Consider the following 23,309-nt stretch of genomic DNA (forward strand, 5'->3'; position numbering starts at 1 on the left):
AAAGATAGAGTGAATGATATTTTTATATATTAATTTCAAAATCTCAGTACTACAGATATTCACAGACATTCCTTGAACTTGGAAATAACCCCCTGCGGTGCAGCGCAGGTAGCAGATGCTTAAGACAGCTGTCAAACCACTTCTACTCCCGACAGGGAATCTCCACGGCGCAAATTATACTCGGCGCAACTCATACAGAACCACACCTCAGAGGCGGACTAGAAATTATTATTATGAAATTTTGTGCATGTCATACTTTGGCCATGGACTACATTCACTACAATAAAGTTCTTTTTATTAATTAGCACATTAATCGAAGTTTTCTGTGTCTACTTTCTTGCATTTATTACTCCTAAATGTCCTTTTATTGAATAACCTTTAGGCGGAGTCATAGCCGTCTCAGGTAGGCCTATATAGGATCCGATATATTGACACGGTGGTGATTTAAACACACAGCGCGCGCGCGTATCAACAATTGGGTACTATTATGATAGTGCAGCCAACGTATGAAAATAAGTGTTACCTGTACAAAGAACAGTTTACCAAGTTTCTGCACAAAATATTCTCCTCTCAGTGAACTTTTGATGTAAAACTCTACTGCAAAATATGAATGAAATGCAGTCATCAACTAATACTCCGTACGGTATATTAAAATTAAATGTAAACAGGTTTCAGTTGACACACTTCTGTTACCTTCACACCGTTTTGTTCAGGAACCTCCACTGAATATTTTAATAGAAAAAATAAGAATTGCATTTTTTGACCACGTCCACTTTTTGACTGTAGCCCTTGAAGAATTTTAAACTGAACAATGACGCTTAATATAAAACTCATAACCTTCCTAATATCAGAAGATAAACAAGTTGACAATATTCTTGTGGCAAGTTTTATAGTTGGGCCCACGAGAGTTGGAGTTCGACATTTGAGCGGCGAAAGCAATAAGTAGGTACGAAGTACGCTGCGTAGTCATAGTTACCTCTATCTGTGGCATATCGCCCTTTCATACAGGCTGAATATTTAATCAAATATGTTGGCCTAATGCATTTCAATAAACTTGAACCCTTTCCTAAGCTCGTGCTAATAATTCCAGCATTTAAGGCAGAACACGTCATTGCCGATAAATATGAGATTTCATAATCACTAAACTGGCAATAACCTCAACAAATGTACATGTTAAATAGGGAATAGAACTATACAACTATATAGCCACCAGTTAACTTTAAAAAAAAGAAACCAATTAACAACGAAAATAATATTCAGGAAACAAACACGTTAATAATTACATAAACCAGCACCAACTAACACAGCTAACACAATACCACTCCGAATAATATCATAACAGCCACCAACCCACGTGGCGATAGCTTCCTTAAATGTGGCATCTCTGTTATCGTTGCCATATCAACAGACCATTTTCGAGCAGCGTTAGTCAACTTTTTCTCGCCGCCTGCCTGTCGTAAGAGGCGACTAAAAGGGATCCCACGGACTCTTGACTTGGAAGCGTGGGTTGGCTACCACGCGGCCCTTAGCTGAGTCCGGGTATTGCTCCTGACCCCTACGGTATTACGTATAGAGGACTAGGGAGTCTTTGATTTTCACGCCCTTCGTGGCCCTGTCTTTCTTTGGCTGATACCTTCCATTTTTCGAAGTGTCAGACCTATTCAATTTTTCTCTCTGATTAGTGTTAATAGAGGATGGTTGCCTAGTTGTACTTCCTCTTAAAGCAATCACCACCACTTCCGGAATCTCGCGGGCCCAGATGCCTACACATGAGGGATGTTGAGAGAATCAGTTTTCAATACAGAAGATCCGCCTATAAATACGATTTCTGCGAGAAGATACCGCCATTTTTCGTGTCCTTTGTTCATCAATAATCTCCAGAAACGATATGATCAGTATGTGGCACGTGACGGTGCTGTTTTGCCTCATACGGTATTAGTTCAAGGCTATTTGTGGATGATGGTATAGAGTAGTACAGCGGACAATGGTATTATGGTGAAACGTCCGGTTGTTTCACCAAGAGGATGGGGAATCTGCCACCTGAGCGACTGTCCTAAATGCAGATCAGTATTGGATTGATTGATTGATTGATTGATTGATTGATTGATTGATTGATTGATTGATTGATTGATTGATTGATTGATTGATTGATTGATTGATTGATTGATTGATTGACGACTGAAAAATTCTACATCTCCGAAAACCGTAAAAGAGTAGTTAGTGGGACGTAAAACAAATAACATTATTATTATTAAAAATTCTACAAATTCCGATAATTTATGTCATATACATTTTTATCATACGAGCTGTGAAAAGAGATTCACGAATTTAGATTTTTAGTACTAAGTCCGAACATTCTGCTGACATTGGTCAGTCATTATGGTAACGAATTAACTGCTGATGATGGTCGTCGTTGTGATTGTTTTATAGACGGAAAACCGCTTGGTCTTCAACCCGCATGAGAAGGCGGACGTGAAGGAGAATAAGAGAGCAGGGAACCATGAAAGCGGATACCCTGATATCGCACAGCAGGAAGAAAAACTAAATGCACTAGCGTACAACAATAGCATTACAATGACTGTTCTTGTAGTGTGTCTTATGCTGCCAATAGATGGCGTTACTGCTTATGTACACTGTAATAACTAACTCGTCAACGGCGGATACACAGTCAAAGTCAGTGAGCTAATACGGTGGTAAATTACCTCCCGCACGTTGGGACCAGCCACCTCTTGGTCTTAAACCAACAGCCAAAATGAGCCGTGACGTTCTAGCGGCCCAGAAATACCTGGGAAAAGCTGACGAATCAATTCATTTATATTGTAACAATGAAGGCGGAGTGTGTGCCAGCGAGGGACAAGAATATTGCGGCGCAGCGGCGACAGTGTGGACGGGGCAGCAGCGAGTCGGCCAACTGTTGCGCCCAGAACCCTACCGGAATCTTGTGCTGCGAACCCGGCGAGAATGACTCAATCACAAGTCGGTCAGACGAACTACACTGCGCTGTAAGGAGCCGTGTGATCAGTGTGTGAGTAAAGAAAGTCTGTGTCGAGTGAAAAAGTCATACGAGAGAACTTGTAATTGACTTTAAATTAGTTCAATAAATTTAGTGGATAGTGAAACACGCTTCCTGTCTATGCGGTATTCTTTTTACAAGTTGCTTTACGTCGCATCGATACAGATAGGTCTTATGGCGACGATGGTACAGGAAAGGGTTAGGAGTAGGAAGGAATCGGCCGTGGCCTTCATTAGGTACAGCCCCTACATTTGCCTGGTGTGAAAATGGGAAACCACGGAAAACCATCTTTAGGGATGCCGACAGTGGTATTCGAATCCACTATCTCGTGAATACTGGATACTGGCCGCACTTACAGCTATCGAGCTCGTTAATTTAAGTTTTAAGGACTCCGATAACCTGCCACAATATACAATCATAAATGATTAGGATAATATTGAAACAGCATAGAACAGCTATAATACATTACTAGGAGACGTGGGAAAAGGCTGAGACTAAGAAGTAGTTTTGGCGACCTTTGCGTACTCCCAAGTCCGACCCCGGTAATATATGAATGTGTGTATAAACGTAACATATTATTACGGGAAATACCCACCCTTTCTGCCTTGAATTTCTGTGTGTATTGAGAGCCAAGTTTAAGGTTGGCAGCAATGTTCATGGCCTCTTGTACTGTGAGGAAAGGCTGGAGTTGGTCGTCCTGCATGATGTAGCAGGACTGCTGTCGGAACAGTTGTGGATCTCGTAGTTCGCCGTTAGTGCACACTGCACCAGTGACACCTCGCGTCCTGCAAAAGAACAACTCGTTCGTCATTATGTTGCATATTGTCTAGGAAGTGAATTACCATCTCAGCCACATGTACTAGTCATTACTTCTGTCTTTGAACATTTCTTTGAGACTCACTGACTCAATTATTTTCTTTACCAGCTCACTTCGGGAAGTGCTACACCTAGGATTCTTCATCCCCCTGCCCCTTATTATATTTTTTGTCATTACTAGGGCTCTTATTTCTATTACCTAAAAACTCTGGAAATACGATAGCAATAGACATGCACCAGACATCTACGGAGGCCACATGCCATTATTATCTACGCGTATGGACCATTCTTATACCTGAAATTGTGTATATGCTTGTAAATACCCAAATTTGCCACCCAAACGTGCAAATATGACACAAAAGATATAATTCAGTTTTGTGCTAAAATTGCTAAGTGAAAGTCTTTTTGTTCATTCTACAAAAAGTGATTATTAACTTCTTGTTACTGGCCACAGCAAGTTGTTGGACCAAAAAAAAAAAAAAAGATACAGTAAAGTGAATTAATTTTTATCGAGAGAGCAAGAAAATATATGCCACTGACTGCTCAGAATTATTATGTAGTTGGACCCACTTAACAAGGAATGTATACGAATGGAATGGTCAAGGGGATGTGTGTGGGACAACTGGCCATATGCATATGTTGTGAACTTACTGTTCGCGAAACCCGTTACCTTCAAACTTCATTTAACCCCAAAATATCTCCAAGGAAGGGAAACCAGTCAGCATTCAGGGTTGTCGCCCAGTTACTTGATTCCCTATTAATTGTATTTTCTAAAATAATTTATCGAACATCACCCTCGGTGAATTATTCCAATCCCTAATTACTCTTCATATAAAATAATATTTGCCCAAATTTATCCTCTTAAACTGCACCTTTATCATCATATTGGCTGATGTGATTACACACCATATCGCTTAGTCGAGCAGCTCGCCTCCTTACTCCCAAGTCTCCCGACCCCAAAGTTTGTAACATTTTCGGAACACTATGTTGTTGTTGTTGTTGTTGTTGTTTTCCCGCCTATTGCCATTTCTTGATGGATGCAGTATTTTTGTATCCGTTTCTTGGCATAGGCCAGAGCAAAGTGTAGCTTCCACCGAAGTCCCAGTCTCATCCACGGCTGTGACAATATGGAAGCTGCTGGAGGTATGGGTGGTGTTGAGTAATGACATTTGGAGCACAACTAGTGTCTGAGTGTTATGAAAGGTGCTGCTCATAGGATCAGTCTTGCTGCAGTAGCACCTTCTGGTCCAGTGAGGAAAGCAGTAACAAACTACCTCACTCCTCATCTTGCCTAGTACGCCTCATTTTGGTGCTGCCATTGGTTTTTGCGGTTTCCCTATAACTGCATAGCCTTTGATGGTGCTATTTGAGGATCCAAGCAGCCTCTGGGCTGATGACCTAACAGACAGACATGTTTTTTGTTTTGTTTTCTTCGGAAATCACACCGAGCAAATCGTACTGCTTTCCTTTGGATCATTTCCAGTCATGTAATCAAACAATCCTAGTGTGGGTCCCATACACTGGAGCCATCCTCTAACCACTCTCCTTTGCGTCCTTACTACAGCTCCTAAATACCCTTGTATGTAACCTTATTTACAAGCTTGTTAATGTACTTACAGTCATCCCCATGAGGGTCTCACAACATAGCTGAGGTACAAGTTCACGATCATGTAACTTATTTATAGAGTATAACATCATCTGCAAAAACCCTTACCTGCTTATAATGTGTCGAACCCTTGTCCCGTTTCTCTGCGGAGTCTGGTGTCAAGTGAGATGAATCTTCGTAGCGAGTTTTCCGACTGGATGCCCTTCCTGACGTCCATCTCATCAGAGGAATTAATGAGATCAAATGAGTGACGTGATATATGATAGCAGAAGGGACAGGGTGAAACCCGGTGCCGGCACATAGCCTACTTCTGTCGGACAGCAATAAGGGGTTAGCGTCGCCATCCGACGGACGAATCACCATCACAACACCATATGCTCTCACTCCACATGAGCAGTGCCTTTTCATTTTAAGAATAAATTGCGAACGCTGTAAGCTGAGCTGGTTTGACAATCGTCTCCTGCACAAGGTTGCGAGGTAAGTTTGGTACAGTAGGTTGGCATAAAAATGAAGTAGCATGTTTCCACGTCAACAAGTCTGCCCACAGCAGACATCCGAAATACCTACGAATTTGGAATGTACTACATATTTCTGTGGCGGTAGGTGTGCTGCTGTAGATGAAGAAGTGTGCATTATTAAGAACAGATACACCCTGTCCCCGAGCGAGAGGGATTAATTGTACGCAGTAAAAGTCTCCGGCCTGACCGGGAGTCGAACTCTTGGTCTTTAAAACCGAAGACCAATACGCTGACTAGTGATCCAGACGCTAGTTGTAAAGCCTCAGTTTCGTCAGTTATCCTACCGTGCTGTCACACCGGGGAGAAACGCTGCTCAGAGCTTGAATACGTTAATATTCGCAGTCGATGAAATTAAAACATGGTTACCTTCTGGAAACGTAATTTTTGAAATAAACTGTTTCTCTTCCCTATAAATGTTTTCTAACCGTTCGATTATATTGATTATTTTGAAGACTCGGTACGATACTTTTGTAATCTGGGGTTGCCAACTTTCGCGTCATGAAAAGGTTCATATCGCATGAGGAGAAACCGTTGTTCAAGAAGCAATCGGTATAGAATTATTCGTTGCAGAACTTGATGATGTACGGGTAGCGAGGCTACGTCCTACTCGGAGTCCAGGATTCCATTCCCGGCTACCCAGCCTCGTGAGACTGAGGAACACTTTGATACGAAGGGCAGCGGACCGGCCAAGAAAATCGAGATTCTCAATGGTCTTGTTCCAAAAAGTCCGCCCACGATTAAGTCGGCCAGACAGGTCCATTGCACTCTATACCGCCAAGGGAAAACAGTCCTCATCTTCTTTATAGTTTGGTTCTGTCTGCAATGCTCTGTGAATTAACTAAGTGCCTCCACAATCCTGTGGCCTCGTTTAGTTTCACACCTCTTATCAATAAATCCTCAAAAACAGAGTCTAAACGTAGTCGTTTTGGTCTGCTTAACTTGTCTTACCCTCTGTGGGAAATTTCATTATTCTTTTACGTAAGCTATCCTTCTCCATTCGCCTCACATGAACTGACCACTAAAGCCGGTTTATGCGTACCGCTTCATCCATCAGTTCATTCCTATCTTAGACTCTATCTCCTCATTCCTGCTATTGTTCCCACCCGCTTGCTGCAGCAATCGTTCTCGCTACTTTCATGTCTCTTCTAACTTGTGAGTACACCCAGCTTTCATTCCCGTACAGCAATGTCGGTCAGGGAACAGACTGATGTAAACATAGTTTCGTTCCAGAGCAGATTTTCTTACATAATACCGTTGGTCGGAACTGCAAGCTCACTACATTAGCCTTACAACACGTTGGTTCAATAATAACAACTTTTATTATTTTTGGAGAAACCTGTGTTGAATTTTGTCTCACGGGGGTTATTTTACGTGCCAGTAAACCTACTAACACGAGACTTTGAGCATCTTGATATATCACAGGGCTGTACCATCTGAACGATCCAACCCCGCACTGCATTCTTTTGTACGTTGGAAATAAGAACTGTGGATGTAAGGTGTGACGAACTAAAGGAGGGCCTTCTACGAAATGTCGTGAGAGGTATGGAATTCCAGTTCCTTTAAGTTTCCGTGACTGAAGACGTCATTCTAGGTGAGTAATTCACCAGGTGAGGTGTAATGACAGCAGCGCTGCGGATCGAAGTGGCACAGTCCCGGTACACATGTACCCGTGACTCGTGTTTAAGTGCAGCTGCACCGAAGTCTTTGTGTACTAGTGAGTGCAAGCGCACCGAGGAAGCCCGCTAGGCCACCTGAAACAAAGCAGCTGGAAAGTGTAGAATTCCCGCAGCCAGCGACTCGTGACAGTAACTTATCACATTTCCGCCATGCTCCATGAGTTTCCGACTATGGATAACTGAATCATCGTTACTGATAGGATGTACTATGACACAGAAGTGTCTGCCAGGCGTACGTTTTAGTTGGAACAGTGCGGAAATTTCTTGTTTTGTCCTTCAGGGATCGCTTATTACATGAAGGAAAACCTCACTTTCACAAGACACGTTTGTACTGTTGATCACTTCAACGTACATTCGCTCAAAATAAGGATGAGTGAGATTCATGGTGCTAGTTCCTCACAGTTACACTTAGCCTTTATGTGTGTTGAGTATTCAGCCTGAAAGCTGAGTGAAACCCCCAACAGGTCCGCCGTCAGCTGTCATAGACACTCTGGACATCACTAGGGAAATGAGAAGTGAGGTAGTTTTCCGTCGCTTTCACCACTGAGCTACAAATTATATTGCCGAGCCCACTGTAATGCATGCACCAACCGACCCTCTGAACGAAAGTTTTACTTAAGACTGACTTCATAAGAAATTGCATTGCTAACATCGCTCATACCTCTGTCATTTTTATATCGTCAAAGCCAAGCGTCAGACTGAGACAGGTCAGTGTTCTAGCTCACACTACATCTCGCCAGATGTACAGCTGATCTAAAAAATATGAGTTGAGTTGTAGTCTATACTTACTTCAATTACGATCAAAGTTGTTGTAATTTTTATAAGACACAAATCTTTCTTTAGCTTATAACACTTATTTATTTATTTATTTATTTATTTATTTATTTATTTATTTATTTATTTATTTATTTATTTAGTTCCGCTTGGGCCTGCTATGGACCACGTGGTTCTTATCTCTAGCAGCTTTCTTCTTTGACCAGTACTCCTTCATTCTTGCACTGTGAATGTCTTTTCGCTCCTGAGTCCATTTCACACCTCCTCCCGGACGTATTCTGTTAGTGACTGGAGAGTGTTTGATGTTCTGTATTTATTTATTTATTTATTTATTTAATTATTTTATTTATTTATTTATTTATTTATTTATTTATTTATTTCACAATACAGGGCGTCACTTTGGCTTTACATCATTATATTAATATCAAAAATATATTAATATACTAAACTGGTAATGCTAATGATTACGAATATGTCTTACAATTGAATATACAAACATTATAAGATGAATTAATATAATAAGAACATAGGACGTATATACAATGATCTATATACATTATATTCTACACCTTATTACACAAATGTGGAGGAATGCGCAGTCATTTACAAATTTGTATTCTTAGAAGCTCACAACTCTATTATGAAGGCTTTGAATGATGAGCTGAAGTCCGGTGAGTCGTTTCAACGTACTGCACTGTTCTGTCTGTAAAGAGGAGAATTTGCTTGAGCAGATGTTCTAACTTTCTCAGTGTGAAATATTAAGTGACTTCTAACGTTCATCTAGAAACATGAAAAGTTAAAAGAGCCAAGAATTCAGAGTTATCTATTATACTATTTATAAGTTTGAACAGAATTGTCATGGCATCATTCTCTCTTCGGAATTCAATATTGGAAAACTTGCAGTTCAGAAGCAATTCGTTGTATGGTGTCATTAGTGTGTATAGTGTACTGCAATACTTTAAGAAATCTCAACTTGTGCAATGTGTGGGACTCTATACAACGCACTGTATTAGCTTTGTGGGTCGCTGGAGCTAGCCAAGAGGCTTCTTCCTGACGCCACGTGAGTTTTGCGATTCGCACCTCAGCCCCCTAATACAATAGCGTTGGAAAGTGCACGCTCGAGTGAAAAATATTAATTTGTTTATTACAGAGTTTTCCAAAAAATGTGCGAGTTAATCGGGGCGTGGGTAGAACTCAGAACTCCCTGTGAAGACATGCTACGAGGGATGTAAAACAAGTGCTAACACATGTCGCAAGTTCGGCTATTGAAGAGCGTATTTTCGGAATCAATGAGAGAGTCTTATGTTATTTTGGCAATGGAGGAAGAAGAGACACCATCGAGCTCGTAATGATTAGATGATACGGGAATTTAAGACAGAATCTCCTCCACACAGGCATAACTCGTAAACAGGACGGCTGGGGTGTACTCTCCACTCCCCGATTACTTCATACATTCTTGAGAACACTATCGAATATCCACAGCCCAAATCATTTTCTTAACAGTATGTACTAAGCATTATGTCGCAAAGAAGGTAACTAAACAACAGTTAATGCAATTTTCATCTACTGATTCATAGCCTCCGTGGATCAGGCGGCAGCGCGCTGGCCTCTCACCGCTGGGTTCGATGGTTCAAATCCCGGTCACTCCATGTGAGATTTGTGCTGGACAAAGCGGAAACGGGACAGGTTTTTCTCCGGGTACTCCGGTTTTCCCTGTCATCTTTCATTCGAGCAACACTCCAGTATCGTTTCATTTCATCTGTCATCCATTAATCATTGCCCCAGGAGTGTGACAGGCTTCGGCAGCCGGCACAATTCCTATCCTCGCCGCTAGATGGGGGATTCATTCATTCATTCATTCATCCATTCCTGACCCGGGCGAATGACTGGAAAGGCTGTGGATTTTCATTTTCATCTACTGATTTATTGTGGTACTAAATGTGTTCCTATTTTCCCTCTGAAATCAGGGACCCTAACATGAGACATGTCGACCATTGTTGCAAGTGTTCGACGACTGGAGTACGATAGCTCTCAACATTTCTCTTGTCGTACGAAAAGTTACATTTTTTGATAACCGAGCAACTATTTGCACGCGAACGGTCTTGGTTTCTGAATTTAAATCTCGACCCCACTACCGAAGCCATTTTAAGCCGAACCTACAACTTCAACCATCGAGCTTATTCCTAACTTAGCATGTTGTCTCCTCATCCCGAGTTCGAACTGTTTATACTGCGCGTCATTCTCGAGACGTTCATATTTATTACTTGTAATTTATGAAGATGATCTGCTGAGGTCACCCAGCTTACACAGCCGAAAAACAAAGACGGTTTGTAAACAGACTAGGCTATCCGTTTTTCTTACAGAATGCCATTGATGGCAACTGCAAGCTCGCTGCGTTAGCTTTGTTACACCTTGATGCTATTTCACTTACGAGAGAATACACACTCCAAATACTTGAAATGATACACCTGTTCCAGTTTTGAATTCCCTACGTTTCTGCCCAAATGTCATCTTAGTCTTGAAATTGCTAATTTTCATATCGTAGTCCCTGCTCCCTTTTCAGCGTCCAAGATACAACATACGAGTAGTAGGAGTGCACTTTGCTATTAAGATCAGGGCAAATTGCTTACTATATTTCTACCCAACTGAACGCCTTCCTGGACTCCAGTAAGTGATACAATACGTACGGTACTATGAAGAATGTAAATGAAACATTTCTGCCTTGACTGACTCCTGTAAATACTTTGAACCAAGAAGCCATTCTACCATCACTTCTCACTGTTAACACTGCCTGCAATAAACTATGCCTAATCCATGATTCCCCAGTGTAGCTAACGTGTTTTTCCATGATACTCTAGAACTAGGAAAAGTAAACGTAACTGCCTATTGAATTGTAGAAAAAACTTGTAATATTACAATTTGGAATGATGAAGAGCCTAAACTGTGGGAATAATCTCAACGCGCACGTCACTGCATCCTATTGTCTTTATCACTTCTTATCGATGATTGTTAACGAGTGACATCAGAGTGCAGGTGACCTTCAGCGACAGGTAGTTCCAGTGCAGCTGCACTAAGATGTTCCTCGCCATTCTCACGCCTGGACTGACACAGGATGTGCCGACCACGATACCTGCGTGTGTCTTCATTCATTCCCTACCGTACTGAGGCTGCCAACCAGGCCGCAGTAGAATGACTTCTTGGTTCAAAATAATTTATTAGACGAGTTACACAAGGCTGTAACATTTCGTTTTCGTTGTTCATGCTACTACTACCATATGCAGGCACTTTGATTTGACGCCATCTACGCTGCCTGTATGTCAATTTTGACGTTCCATTTAACTCCACGAGATAGCAGAGAAGCGGATATCTTTTGGGGGAGGTTGACGTCAGGAAGGGCATCCGGTCGTAAACATTCGCTACGAAGATTCATCTGACTTCATAGAGAAACTGGACCAGGATTGGACATACGCACTCTCCCAGGATGGTAGTATACTAAGTGAAACAAGTGAACCAAGAGCAAGTACAATGACCTCGCACTGAGTAAGAAACTATCTTTACATGTCTAACTTTGCTGGGTGGACTGATGATATCGTATTCATAAGGAGGAAGGGGCAGACACGAAGGCGGTGTGAATGAATGCTCGCACAAACAGGTGGGAACAATGACAGGAGGCTACTTGGAATGAGGAGTAAAGACTAAGTTTAGAATACACTCGATGAGTGAAGTTATATGCACAAACAAATTTCGGTGTCGCTAGAAACTTTACACAAAAGCGTTCACATTTAAACAAAAAATGACTTTGGAACGTATTCGCTTCTGTTGATTTGTTCATAGAAGTTGATTATTTTCAGAAACAACACAGTTAAAACCATAGGTAAACCAAAGAAAATAGCTGAGAGTGGTCACAAAACAGCCAAGACTCCAAGTGGCACACACATGTGTATTGTGCAGGTCTAAGGACATTACATTCGAGGATCGCATTGGAGCAACAATCTCGCAGTCAGTGGACACACAGCGACCAAGTTCGCTTCTTTCTGCTTGAGAGCCACTCTTCTCGAGGTTATCAGCTCCTCTCTACCTTAATACTGAAAAGCAGATAATCAGTTTTCGCCTTTATTCTATTTAAAAACAGGCACAAGTTTCAAAATTATGGAAGTCTTCGCATCGTGTAAGCTACCATCAATCCTTTAAAAATTGCGACAAATAACGAATGTACGGACTGACTCTTCATTCTTATTGCTTTTTTTTTAAGTCGCACCGACACAGATTGGTCTTAAGGCGACGATGGGATAGGAATGGCCTAGGAGTGGGAAGGAAGCGGCCGTGGCCTTAATTAAGGCACATTCTCAGTATTTGCCTGGTGTGAAAATGGGAAACCACGGAAAACCTTCTTCAGGGCTCTCGACAGTGGGGCTCGAACCCACTATCTCCTGGATGCAAGCTCACAGCTGCGCGGCCCTAACCGCACGGCCAACTCGCCCGGTTCTTATGACATTGAAACGAAGACTAACACAGCTTATAGAAAAGATACAACCAGAGTGAGTGATGGCTACACTACTCAATAAAATCAAACTTATTTCACCTGTTGGTCATCATTATCATCATCATCATTTGGAGCAGTTTCCAAGCACAGGCTGGGTCTGCTTGGAACATAAGCCTCTCCATCCACCACTTCTCTTCTTTCAGTCATCTGTCCCTCAGTCTTCTTCTAGGTCTCTTCCCCTTCAACTCCATTTCTAACACCTTTCTTGGTATCCTTTCTCCTCCCATTCTCTTAACATGTCCACACCACTGCAGCCTTGATTTTTCTATCTTTTCCTCTAGGAATACCTCATTTACCATCTCCCGAACTCTCTCATTTATTACTCTGTCCATTCTTGCTAAACCTTTGAAACTTAGAAAAGATATTTCTTCTGGGGGACAAAATTAGATTCTACCACCCCTTACCGCTCTGTATTTTAGGGGTCGCTTGGGTGTAAAATACTCCCGAATTTAGTGAAAAACTTGCCCCATTATTTTGCAAATTTTTCTCTGTGGATCGTTAGTCCATAGGTGTGCCCTGTGATTCTGTTTCTCTTGGTCAGTTTTCTGCAAATCGTTGTCTTCTCCCCAATTCGATTCAATATCGCTTCATTCATCCGATTTGCCCAAGTCACCTTCAGCATTCTTCTGTAACACCGCATTTCAAATGCTTCTATTCTCTTTCTGAACTAATTATTGTCCATGTTCTACTTTCATGCAATACCACGCACCGGACGAAACATATTTCTAATTTGTACTCTATATCGCTGTTTGAAATAAACACATTTCTTTTGTTAAGAAACGCCTTCCGTACTTCTGCCATCGTTAGTTACTTCTACTTCCTTTAAGACTTCATTTCGTAGTCTAATATTTCCTGCATTGTCTAATTTTATTCTACTGCATTCCATAACTTTTGTTTTGGTTTTACGGATCGTTTTCATTCTGTACTTCTCCGAGATCAATTTATCCAGGTCCTCTGTAGACTCAAACTGTCATCGGCAAAACTCAGAGTTTGCAATATCTCCAACTTAACTTGACGAAGAAAAAGCAGAAACTTGTTTGATTATTACTACATTGATATTAGGGGGCATATAAAGTAGAAATGAGTAGTTTGTTTAATGGGCCGGGCTGAGCGGCTCACAGCTTTCTGAGCCCAAGTTAGCTGGTTCGATCCTGGGTCAGTCCGGTGCTCAAATACGCCAGCCCCGTGTCGGTAGATTTACTGGCACGTAAAATAGCTCTTGTGAACAAACTTCCGGCACATTGGCGTCTCCGAAAACCGTAAAAGTAGTTAGTGAGACGTAAATTATTATTATTATTATTATTATTATTATTATTATTATTATTATTATTATTATTATTATTATTATTATTCCGACTGCTTGGCTGAATGGTTAGCGTTGAGATACCTTCGGTTGAAAGGGTCTCGGGTTCGATTTCCGGCCGGGTTTGGGATTTTAATCTTGTCTGATTAATTCTTCTAGCTCAGGGACCGGCTGTTTGTGTTTCTACCAACACCCTCTTCATACAGGCAAAACCAGACACCACAGATTACACCCCTCCACACTGGGTTGGCGTCAGGAACGGCATCCTGTCGTAAAACAGGGCCAAATCCACATTGCCCGGCAGTTCGTACCGATGATCTCGCAGTTTGGGAAAATTTTAGAAGTTTTATTATTATTATTATTATTATTATTATTATTATTATTATTATTATTATTATTATTATTATTATTATTATTATTCATGAAACCCCCGTGGCAGTGACAAAGAACTTCGTGCCCGTATCAGTGCTAACGGAGGGCACTTTGAACATTTCATGTAACAAAGATTTACATTTTTTTCAAATTTGGTTTATGTCGCTCCGACACAGACAGGTGTTACGGCGACGATGGGAAGGAAGCAGTCGTGGTCTTAATTAAGGTACAGCCAGAGCATTGGCCTTTTTTGAAAATGGGAAACCACGGAAAACCTTCTTCAGGGTTGCCGACAGTGGAGTTCGAACCCACTATCTCCCGGATGCAAGCTCACAGCTGGTTTGCTGTTCATGTGTGTTTTCCATAGTTGTAGAAAATGAGTTCTAACACAGCGTGAGGAATGTGTCCTGACATGTTATTTGAGGATCCAACTGAGCAGTATTACTTACGTGTATCCGGCCAGAATGTTCATGAGAGAAGACTTGCCGGCCCCAGAAGGACCCATAATGGCGGCCAACTCCCCGGACTGAAACTCCCCGCTTACGGAGTGTAGGATGTTCCGAGACTCTGAAACAAACAGTGTACATGAGAACGAGTTGCATTCCTTGAGAATTAAGTTCATAGATGGAATGCTACAACAATGAGTGAACCTTCAAGTGACAGAATTGTGAGCAAGTGCAAAAAGATCTCGATAACGGATGAAAAGGCAGGTGGTAAGTCATGGGGATCACTGTAAGTACGCAGGTGTTAATGTAAAATATCTTTATCTGCCGCAGGTACAGAACATCCTCCAGTCTCGGATCGCCTCGAACTGGGGAGAGAGTAATCATTTATTGATCCAAATTGTGTTTCTGAGTTCGTAAACAAGAGAATGGGCGCTCCTAAAGTTCATCGTTATCGCAATACCGGTCTTCTCCTGCAGCCATACTGATCGGATACTGTTTGTATGGAGGAACAGCCACATCTTCGTGGTAGCAGTAGTCAGTGCCACTGTGACCATTGTCAGTTCGCACAGTTAACATCTTGACTTTACACTTACATAATCTCTTCGAGTTAAATGTTGTTTACGTCATATTAATGGTTTTGAACAAAACACTGACTGCATATAGTGAAGAAGAAAACTCTGTGGCGCTGAGATAAGCGAGTTATTGGCAGAATAATTTGAATATGATACTATCAGTGACGAGGACGGTTAAGATATAGAACTGGATATCAATTAAGATGGTTCAGAGGAGTTTCTGCCTACAGATGAAAACGTATGATGATGGGACAATTGCACTGGTGATGCTCCGCCAGAAAGTACTTAAAGCCATACATTTGAGAGATGAAAGTATTCAGCAGCGTAAGTGGCTACATCTTCCTGGTATGAGCGAAACAAGAGATGATTTTCCACGGACGGAGAAACGATCCCTGATCGAAATAATCTCATGAAGTATCAAGGCAGCATTTGCAGAGCAGCTAGGGAAGGAAGTTCCAGTCAGCACTCCAATTCAGCGACACTGTGGGTTTGAGGAAAACTGCTAAACCAGAAGTACATTCTGTGGTTTTTATAACAGATCAATATGTCATGAACATGAAGTGATCACGTGAAATAACTACTGGGGAGGGGCGTTCTAAAAAGGGTATCTTCTAAAACATTTTTGGGACTGCCATTAATTTATTTATAGTCTATATCCTGGCTAGAAATCTTGAAGAATGTATTTTTCTTGGCATTTGCTACTATGACAAAGAAAATTTAAATATTTGAAGTAATTATTTGTAATCTTAAGTGTGTAGGATTACTCATAGTGCTTACACATGCAGGTCGTTGGACACTCCAGGCATTAAAAGCCATGCCCTAAATAAATACATCCAGGTTAAGGAACTTCGCACCACACTTAGACCTAACGTTTTCCTCTTTTGTACTCTCTTCGTCACTGTGACGTCACAGCGCAGGCGACCTTGGAAGTTGAACACGGGAGGTCGTTCGCTCCCGGAGAGCCAGCTGTTGATACACAACACACCGCTCAGTCATGTCTGCTCGCAATAAGATGCAGCGGCAATTTCAATTGGTGGGTGGGGGTGGTATCGTTTGCCTGTTATAAGAGGCGACTAAGATGGGCCTTGGGAATGCGACCATGAGGCCCTTAGCTGAGTCCTGGCATTGCTTCCACTTACTTGTGCAGGCTCCTTACTTTCATCTATCGTATCCGACTTCACTTGGTCAACTCTTATTCTTTTCCAACCCCGACGGTATTACCTTCCCGGGGCCTAGGGAGTCTTTCATTTTCACGTCTTTCGTGGGTCTTGTCTATCTCTGGCCAATGGCTTCATTTTTCGAAATGTCGGATCTCTTCCATTTTCTCTCTTTGGTTAGTGTTAATGGAGGGTGGTTGTCGAGTTGTACTTCCTCTTAAAACAATAATCATGACCACAAGGATTAACATCTCCATCCGACGGACGAAGCGCTATGAAGAGCGTCATATGCGCTCACTCAATATGAGCACTACGAAAAGGTTTGGAATTAAATCCAAGCTTTGGCACGCAATGTAGAGATTATAAATTGTATATCATCTCATCTACCCTGCCGGCCAGCATTCTGATGACTTTTTTTTTCAGCAACGGGATTCGAACCAGCTAACCATGCAGTCAGACTCTAAGGCCCATTCTCCACGAGCCGTTTAAACGCCGGTGTCAAATTTTCCCTTGCTACTGTATAGGATGGAAGCTTTCCTTTCGGTCTACACGGGCGTTTTTTACGGCGGCTTAAACAACTACAAGCGTTGCAATCTAGAGGAGGAAGTAACAGCGTCCGCATTATACAGTGACTCGCATAATTATTCGGACAGACATGATTTATTACATTTTCCTTTGTATTAGTGATTTCAGTAGTAATAAATCACTGATATAAATTGAATACAAGTTTATGTAAGAAATATAAAAACTAAACGTCCATCGTTCTTCTAATTAACACTGTCAATGAAAATATAATAATTAAAAGCAAAATAAAACCAAAACCAATATTTCACAAAATTATTCGGACACCTTCCTTTTTACTTATGATCCAACGGTTAAGCGCCTGGTTGTCTTTCCTTTCATTTTAATTACTTCCCTGAGTCGATTTGGTATGCTCTCCACTAATTTCCGGGTGTAATCAGGAGATATCTTCTGCCACTCTTCTTGAAGTCGGTTTATCAGCTGTTCTCTGGATGTGATTGTTGTTTTTCTTATTTCTTTATCAAGTTTGTCCCAAAGGTTCTCAATCGCATTCAAGTCCGGTGATTAAGGGGAAGGATGAAGCACTTTTGGGCAATTAAACAATAACCACATCCTTACATTCCAGGTCATATGCTTTGGGTCGTTATCTTGATAAAACTTAAAATGTTCACCAATCACAATTGTTTCGGCAATCTTTTTCATATTGTCCCTCTGTATTCTAAGGTATCGAAAGTGGTCGATTTTACCTTCAATAAAAACCAGTTCACCAACTCCATTCGTCGACATGCACCCCCACACTACTACATGCCCACCGCCATCCTTCACAGTTGCTTTCAGATTTTTCTCTTGTAGCTCAGTATTAGGACGCCGCCAAACTGTTATCCTCTCATCAGACTGAAATATGTTAAATCTACTCTCATCAGCAAATATAACGCCATTCCACCACTCATTGTCCTCTCTAACATGCTCTTTGGCAAACAGCATTCTCTTTCTTCGATTTATTTGATTTATGAAGGGCTTCCATCTTGCAATACGACCGTGTAAGTTACCTCTTCTGAGTACTCTCCGTATTGTTTAGGGATGCACTTTCTTTCCGGTGTCTGCGGCAATCTGCGTAACGAGTTTTGGAGCACTTTACTTGGGTTCCTTTTTTATCTTTCTGGTGATATAACTCTCTTCTCTCACAGAGAAAGTTCTTGGACATCCCGTATGCAGTAGATGTTCAATCCTATCTTCCTCCCGGAATCTTGTGATAATATCATTTGTAACATTTCAGCAATTTGACGACAAGTTTTACCTTTGATATGGTGGAAAAATTACTAGCTGCCGCTGTTCGATTGTGCTCTCTCTTCCTCATCGGCCCATTTTCTCTTAAATTGTATACAGTACTCTCTCATTGAATGCTTACGTTCATACTGTCCGTGGATCTTCTGTACACGACCTCTGCATGGCAACTGACTTGTGTTCGAATAATTTTGTTGAAGCACGTTAACTGCGTTCTGAGTTTCCAGGGTCACTGGTTCTTTTCTGTTAACTAAAATTACACATTTCAACGCCGTGTTGAATCTGTCAAACTGGGTTCTGTCTGAAACTAGTTTGCGTGTACAATATTTTCTCTGAAATATAGGGACAGTGTGTAACAAAGGCTATAATTACTAACATGTCCGAATAATTATGTGAGTCACTGTATCTGTCGTCCGTCATGACGGTATTCTAAGTTTACCAAACATAATAACTGTCCACCAAGCAAGTGGTTGCGCGATTTGGGTCACGCAGATGTCAGCCTGCATTCGGGAGATGGTGGGTTCGAGCTCCACTGTCGCCAGCCCTGACGACAGTTTTCTGTGGTTTCCGATTTTCACACCAGGCAAATACTGGGGCTGTACCTTGATTAAGGGCACGTCCGTTTCCAACCCACTCCTAGGCCTTTCCTATCCCATCGTCGCCATAAGACGTATCTGTGTCTGTGTGAAGTGAAAAACGTAAATTGTAATAATAAAAATAGAAAGGCGTTTTGATAATGTGGGGTAAGTGCACCAACGTTGCTATTCGCGGATGTTTTCTTTACGAATTTCTTCAACCTGCAATACGCCCGATCTGCGCAGAGTCCGTTTTGAAAGTGGCCTGCATCAGCGTTTTAACTGTTGCAGAATAGCAGTGTTTTGATCGCCGCGATTTGACGGTCACGCGTAGTTGGCTATAGCAGGCGCTGCGGCCACACACAGCTCGGAAAGAATGAGAACTGGGGATCGCCAGATTTTAGAACTACCTGAGAATCGTGTTACAGGATAATAATAATAATAATAATAATAATAATAATAATAATAATAATAATAATAATTAGTGGACCCGTGCTGTTGCGCTCGTCTTGATATGCCTGTCGCAGTCATATTGTTTTCCTGCCCTCTTCAATAGTTTTATGAACACCCGTACATAATAACTGATTCATTCGTAATGTAGTTTATAACACTTCCTTCCAGGCAATATTCTCTCTCCTTCGACCATTCGGCCGTATCTGGATCTTAGATAGTGCAACATACAATTGGTCGTGGCTGAAGTAGACACCCACTCTCCCTGCGCTTTATTAATGGTCATACAGAAGGCTAGTCGACTTGATACCTTCCCGTCTGTATGTACTGTTGGTTACATACACTACATACCTATACTGTTTTCTCATAGAAACATCTAAGTTATTTAAGAACGTTCTGTTGAGTATATTCAGAAGCTGCTGAAGGTCAGAGAATCAAAGCGTATCAAGCAGACAATAGTATTCTTCCATGATCAGAGGAAGTGTATACTCTCTGGCTTGACAGGTACTAATCAAACATGTCTGCATGTAATGACATTTCTAAGGATGTAAATCACTTATCTTCTATATAAATAAAGTTGTAGGGGGTCCGCTGTCTGTAATTTCTTTTGTTTTGCCAATTTTTCAGATATTTATCCGTTTTAGGTCAACTCAAGACCAAATCCGTGGTTTTTACTTTTCGTGTCTGTTTGTTTGTCTGTTCCACCATCACGTCGAAACGGCTGGATAGATCTCAACCAAACTTCATATTTAGAGTATACTCATCCCGGGGAAGGTTTCGATATGCATGTCATTTTAAAATCTTTGAATAGACGGGGGGTTTATAGGAAAACCAGAACGGTATTCCTCCATTTTCTCTTATACTATTGATTTTTGTAAACTCCGTGGACCGTACGTGAAACGTCTCTTCATTATAAACAACTTTCGTTATATTCATAATTTACCTTACTCTTCGCATGACGGAGAAATTTACTATTTTCTGCGGGTATCATGCTCTGCATTGAGTGACCGACAGACCGACAACGAACGTACAGGTTACCATGGCAACGTGTCTGACTGCTTGCAGCAGGGGAGTAACGTATTGTCATTTTCCTCATCATTCCTATAAATTCGTGGTTGTTCCTTGCGTAGAAAGCAAGACATACGTCAATCGGCCATTCTGCGGGATATTGGCGGAATATCGTTGGAGGTTATAACCCTCCTCGAATAGCTTCAGTAATAACACCATTAGTCATCTTCTTATCTGTTTACCTAAGAATCCCTGCGCCTAAATTTATCTTATTTTACTGCTTTATTATATCCATAACTCACACCAGCTTAATTTATTGAGGGGCTTTTGATTTTCCAATACATTCACTTGGCATTTACGTATTTGTCGTTATCCGACTGTCCTCAGCTATAATCCGTTTTCTATTAATTTCAACTTTCTTAATTATTATTTTCTTCCTTAATTACTCCGTATATATACGAGTGCTAGAATCTACTGGATATATTTCCACCAAACTTCATATTTAGAATCCACCTGTCCTTGGGTAGGTTTCAGAGCAAATATTGTTTCTAAATCCCTGAACTGACTGGGGGTTTATACGAAACCCAAAACCGTGATTTCGAACTCCCACAACATACACAACCAAACTTAATGGAAATCTACATGCCTTAATGGAAATTCATTTCTAAACCTTTTTCCTCATGTACATCATTTCGATACGAACATTAATAAGGGATATATCATTAACGGACCGTTTTTCGGTACAAGTCCCATCGGACTTAACTCACGAGCGGGTGCGTGTAAAGCGTATTGCTTACAACTTGAAAACTACTGGAGATATTCGAACCAAACTTTATATTTAGTATCCACCTGTCCAAAGGTAGGTTTTAAAGGTCAATAACATTTCATGTTCCCGGAATGGAATGGCGGTTTATAGGGAACCGAAATAGTGATTTTACTCTTCCACAATATGAACAGTACAAGACCAACCTGACTGGAAATCGACCAAACGTGATGGAATTCAATCTCTAAAACTTTATTTCCATGTGCATTTTTTCGTCAGGAGGATTAATAAGGGAGATATCATGAATGGTCAGTTTTGCAGGTTAAGTCCAGCGGACATAGCCCAAAAGGTGTTGTACGTGGAGCAGATTCCTTATCTATTTATATAAATAAAATGGTAACGACTGTGTGCCTCTATATTGACTATTTTGGCGAAATTTTCGCACAGCTACCCGTTTAAGGGGTAATAATGATCATCTGTATATTTTTTGGTTTACTTTCCTGAAAGTCCTAATTTTTACCCTTCTCACCCAAAATCCAGATTGCGGCATAATCTGCCAGACTAAAAAGAAATTTGACAAAATTATACGTTTTAGCCTGTAACGGACGGAACACTTCCAAGATCTTTAATTTTTTCACTTTTTATCCCCGAAGAATATCGAAATATGGAGGCAATTTTAATGATGGTGCAGACCTTTGGGAAGTCCTATCACATAACGGACTGCACAATCTCCCTTCAATTTGGAATGATCTACAACCTTGGTCTTATGACTTTTTGTCGTATCTGTATCCCTTTTTACGTTTAATTTTTCTCTATTCATCGAGGTTAAGTAAATTTGGACTTTTCACATGCATAATTCATACTTTCAATCACTTATAGGAAATATAGAATCATCAAACTCTTCACGAAAATTGGCCCACTCAGTAGCCGTATGTGAGTCAAATGCTATGTACTGTATGTAGCTGTCACATAAATATCCGAAAAGTAATGCAGTGTGAGATAATCTTACAAAACCTTTACCCTGTTCAACATTTCTAACTCAATCTGACCCAAGAATAGATGAGATATTATAGGAGCAGCCATTTAGGCCACTAAATTCGGCGTCTTATGGTATAATCCTTCGTCGATATGACGTATGTTTAGCGCAGTTAATCTGTAAATGAAAGTCTGCAATATTGTAAACACGCATATACTTTCGTATGTCGATCTATATATATTCAGTGATGTCGATTTGTAGCGATCGAGAAAGGGTGGGTCTGCTATTGTAATCAGTACTCCCCACACCGACTTTGACTGACAGTAGGAACGGGGTCCTTCTCCACTCCTGTGTAACTGGCATTAGTAAGGAAAGCCTACCATTGTAATGAATAGTTCACTTCTCGATTTGACTTGCAGAAGGCAAGGGAGCATGCAGTTTTGTTTAAAACTCCCCTACCCGATTGTGTTTGGCAGTAGGCAAGGGTGCCCGCCATTATAAACAAATGTACTCTTCTAAAATATGACTGGCATTAGGCATAGTGGCCTGGTATTTTGATGGAAACTCACCAACTTGGTGTGGCTGGCAGTAAGCTGGCTGGCAGTAGGAAAAGGGGCCTGACATTATAATGATAACTGCACAACTCAATTTCGACTGATAGTAGGGTAGTTGCCTGCCATTATAATAAAAACTCCTCAACTGTTATCTGCTTGGAAGTAGGAAAGGGGGCTGCCATTGTAACGAAAACTCCCCAAATCGATTGTGACCGCGCAGTAGGCAAGTGAGCCTGCCGTTATATCACAAATAAGTAACAAACATTGGAAACAACGTATGGGGACCTCGCCATGCTGTTTCTCGGATAACGCTAAGAGACATGCAATTTTAAAACAATGTTATTTACTGCATGTACGATATTTACTTCGATATTTGAATAC

At 41.2% G+C, this 23,309-nt stretch overlaps 1 protein-coding gene across 2 annotated transcripts in view; it reads right to left on the reverse strand.

The window, feature by feature from the left end:
• The window catches only part of LOC136881073 (ATP-binding cassette sub-family G member 1), a 106,940-nt gene that overhangs the window by 36,153 nt on the left and 47,478 nt on the right, over positions 1-23,309 (reverse strand). Inside the window, exons 2-3 of one of the 2 annotated variants that reach the window (XM_067153685.2) lie at positions 15,071-15,188; positions 3,609-3,798 (exon numbers count right to left, since the gene is read on the reverse strand). In XM_067153685.2, coding sequence (XP_067009786.1) covers positions 3,609-3,798; positions 15,071-15,188 — 308 coding nt within the window. The remainder of the gene's footprint in view (positions 1-3,608; positions 3,799-15,070; positions 15,189-23,309) is intronic. The other variant, XM_067153686.2, reaches the window with a different exon arrangement.

Source organism: Anabrus simplex, chromosome 9 (genome assembly GCF_040414725.1).
Source record: "Anabrus simplex isolate iqAnaSimp1 chromosome 9, ASM4041472v1, whole genome shotgun sequence".
Taxonomy (NCBI): Eukaryota; Metazoa; Arthropoda; class Insecta; order Orthoptera; family Tettigoniidae; genus Anabrus; species Anabrus simplex.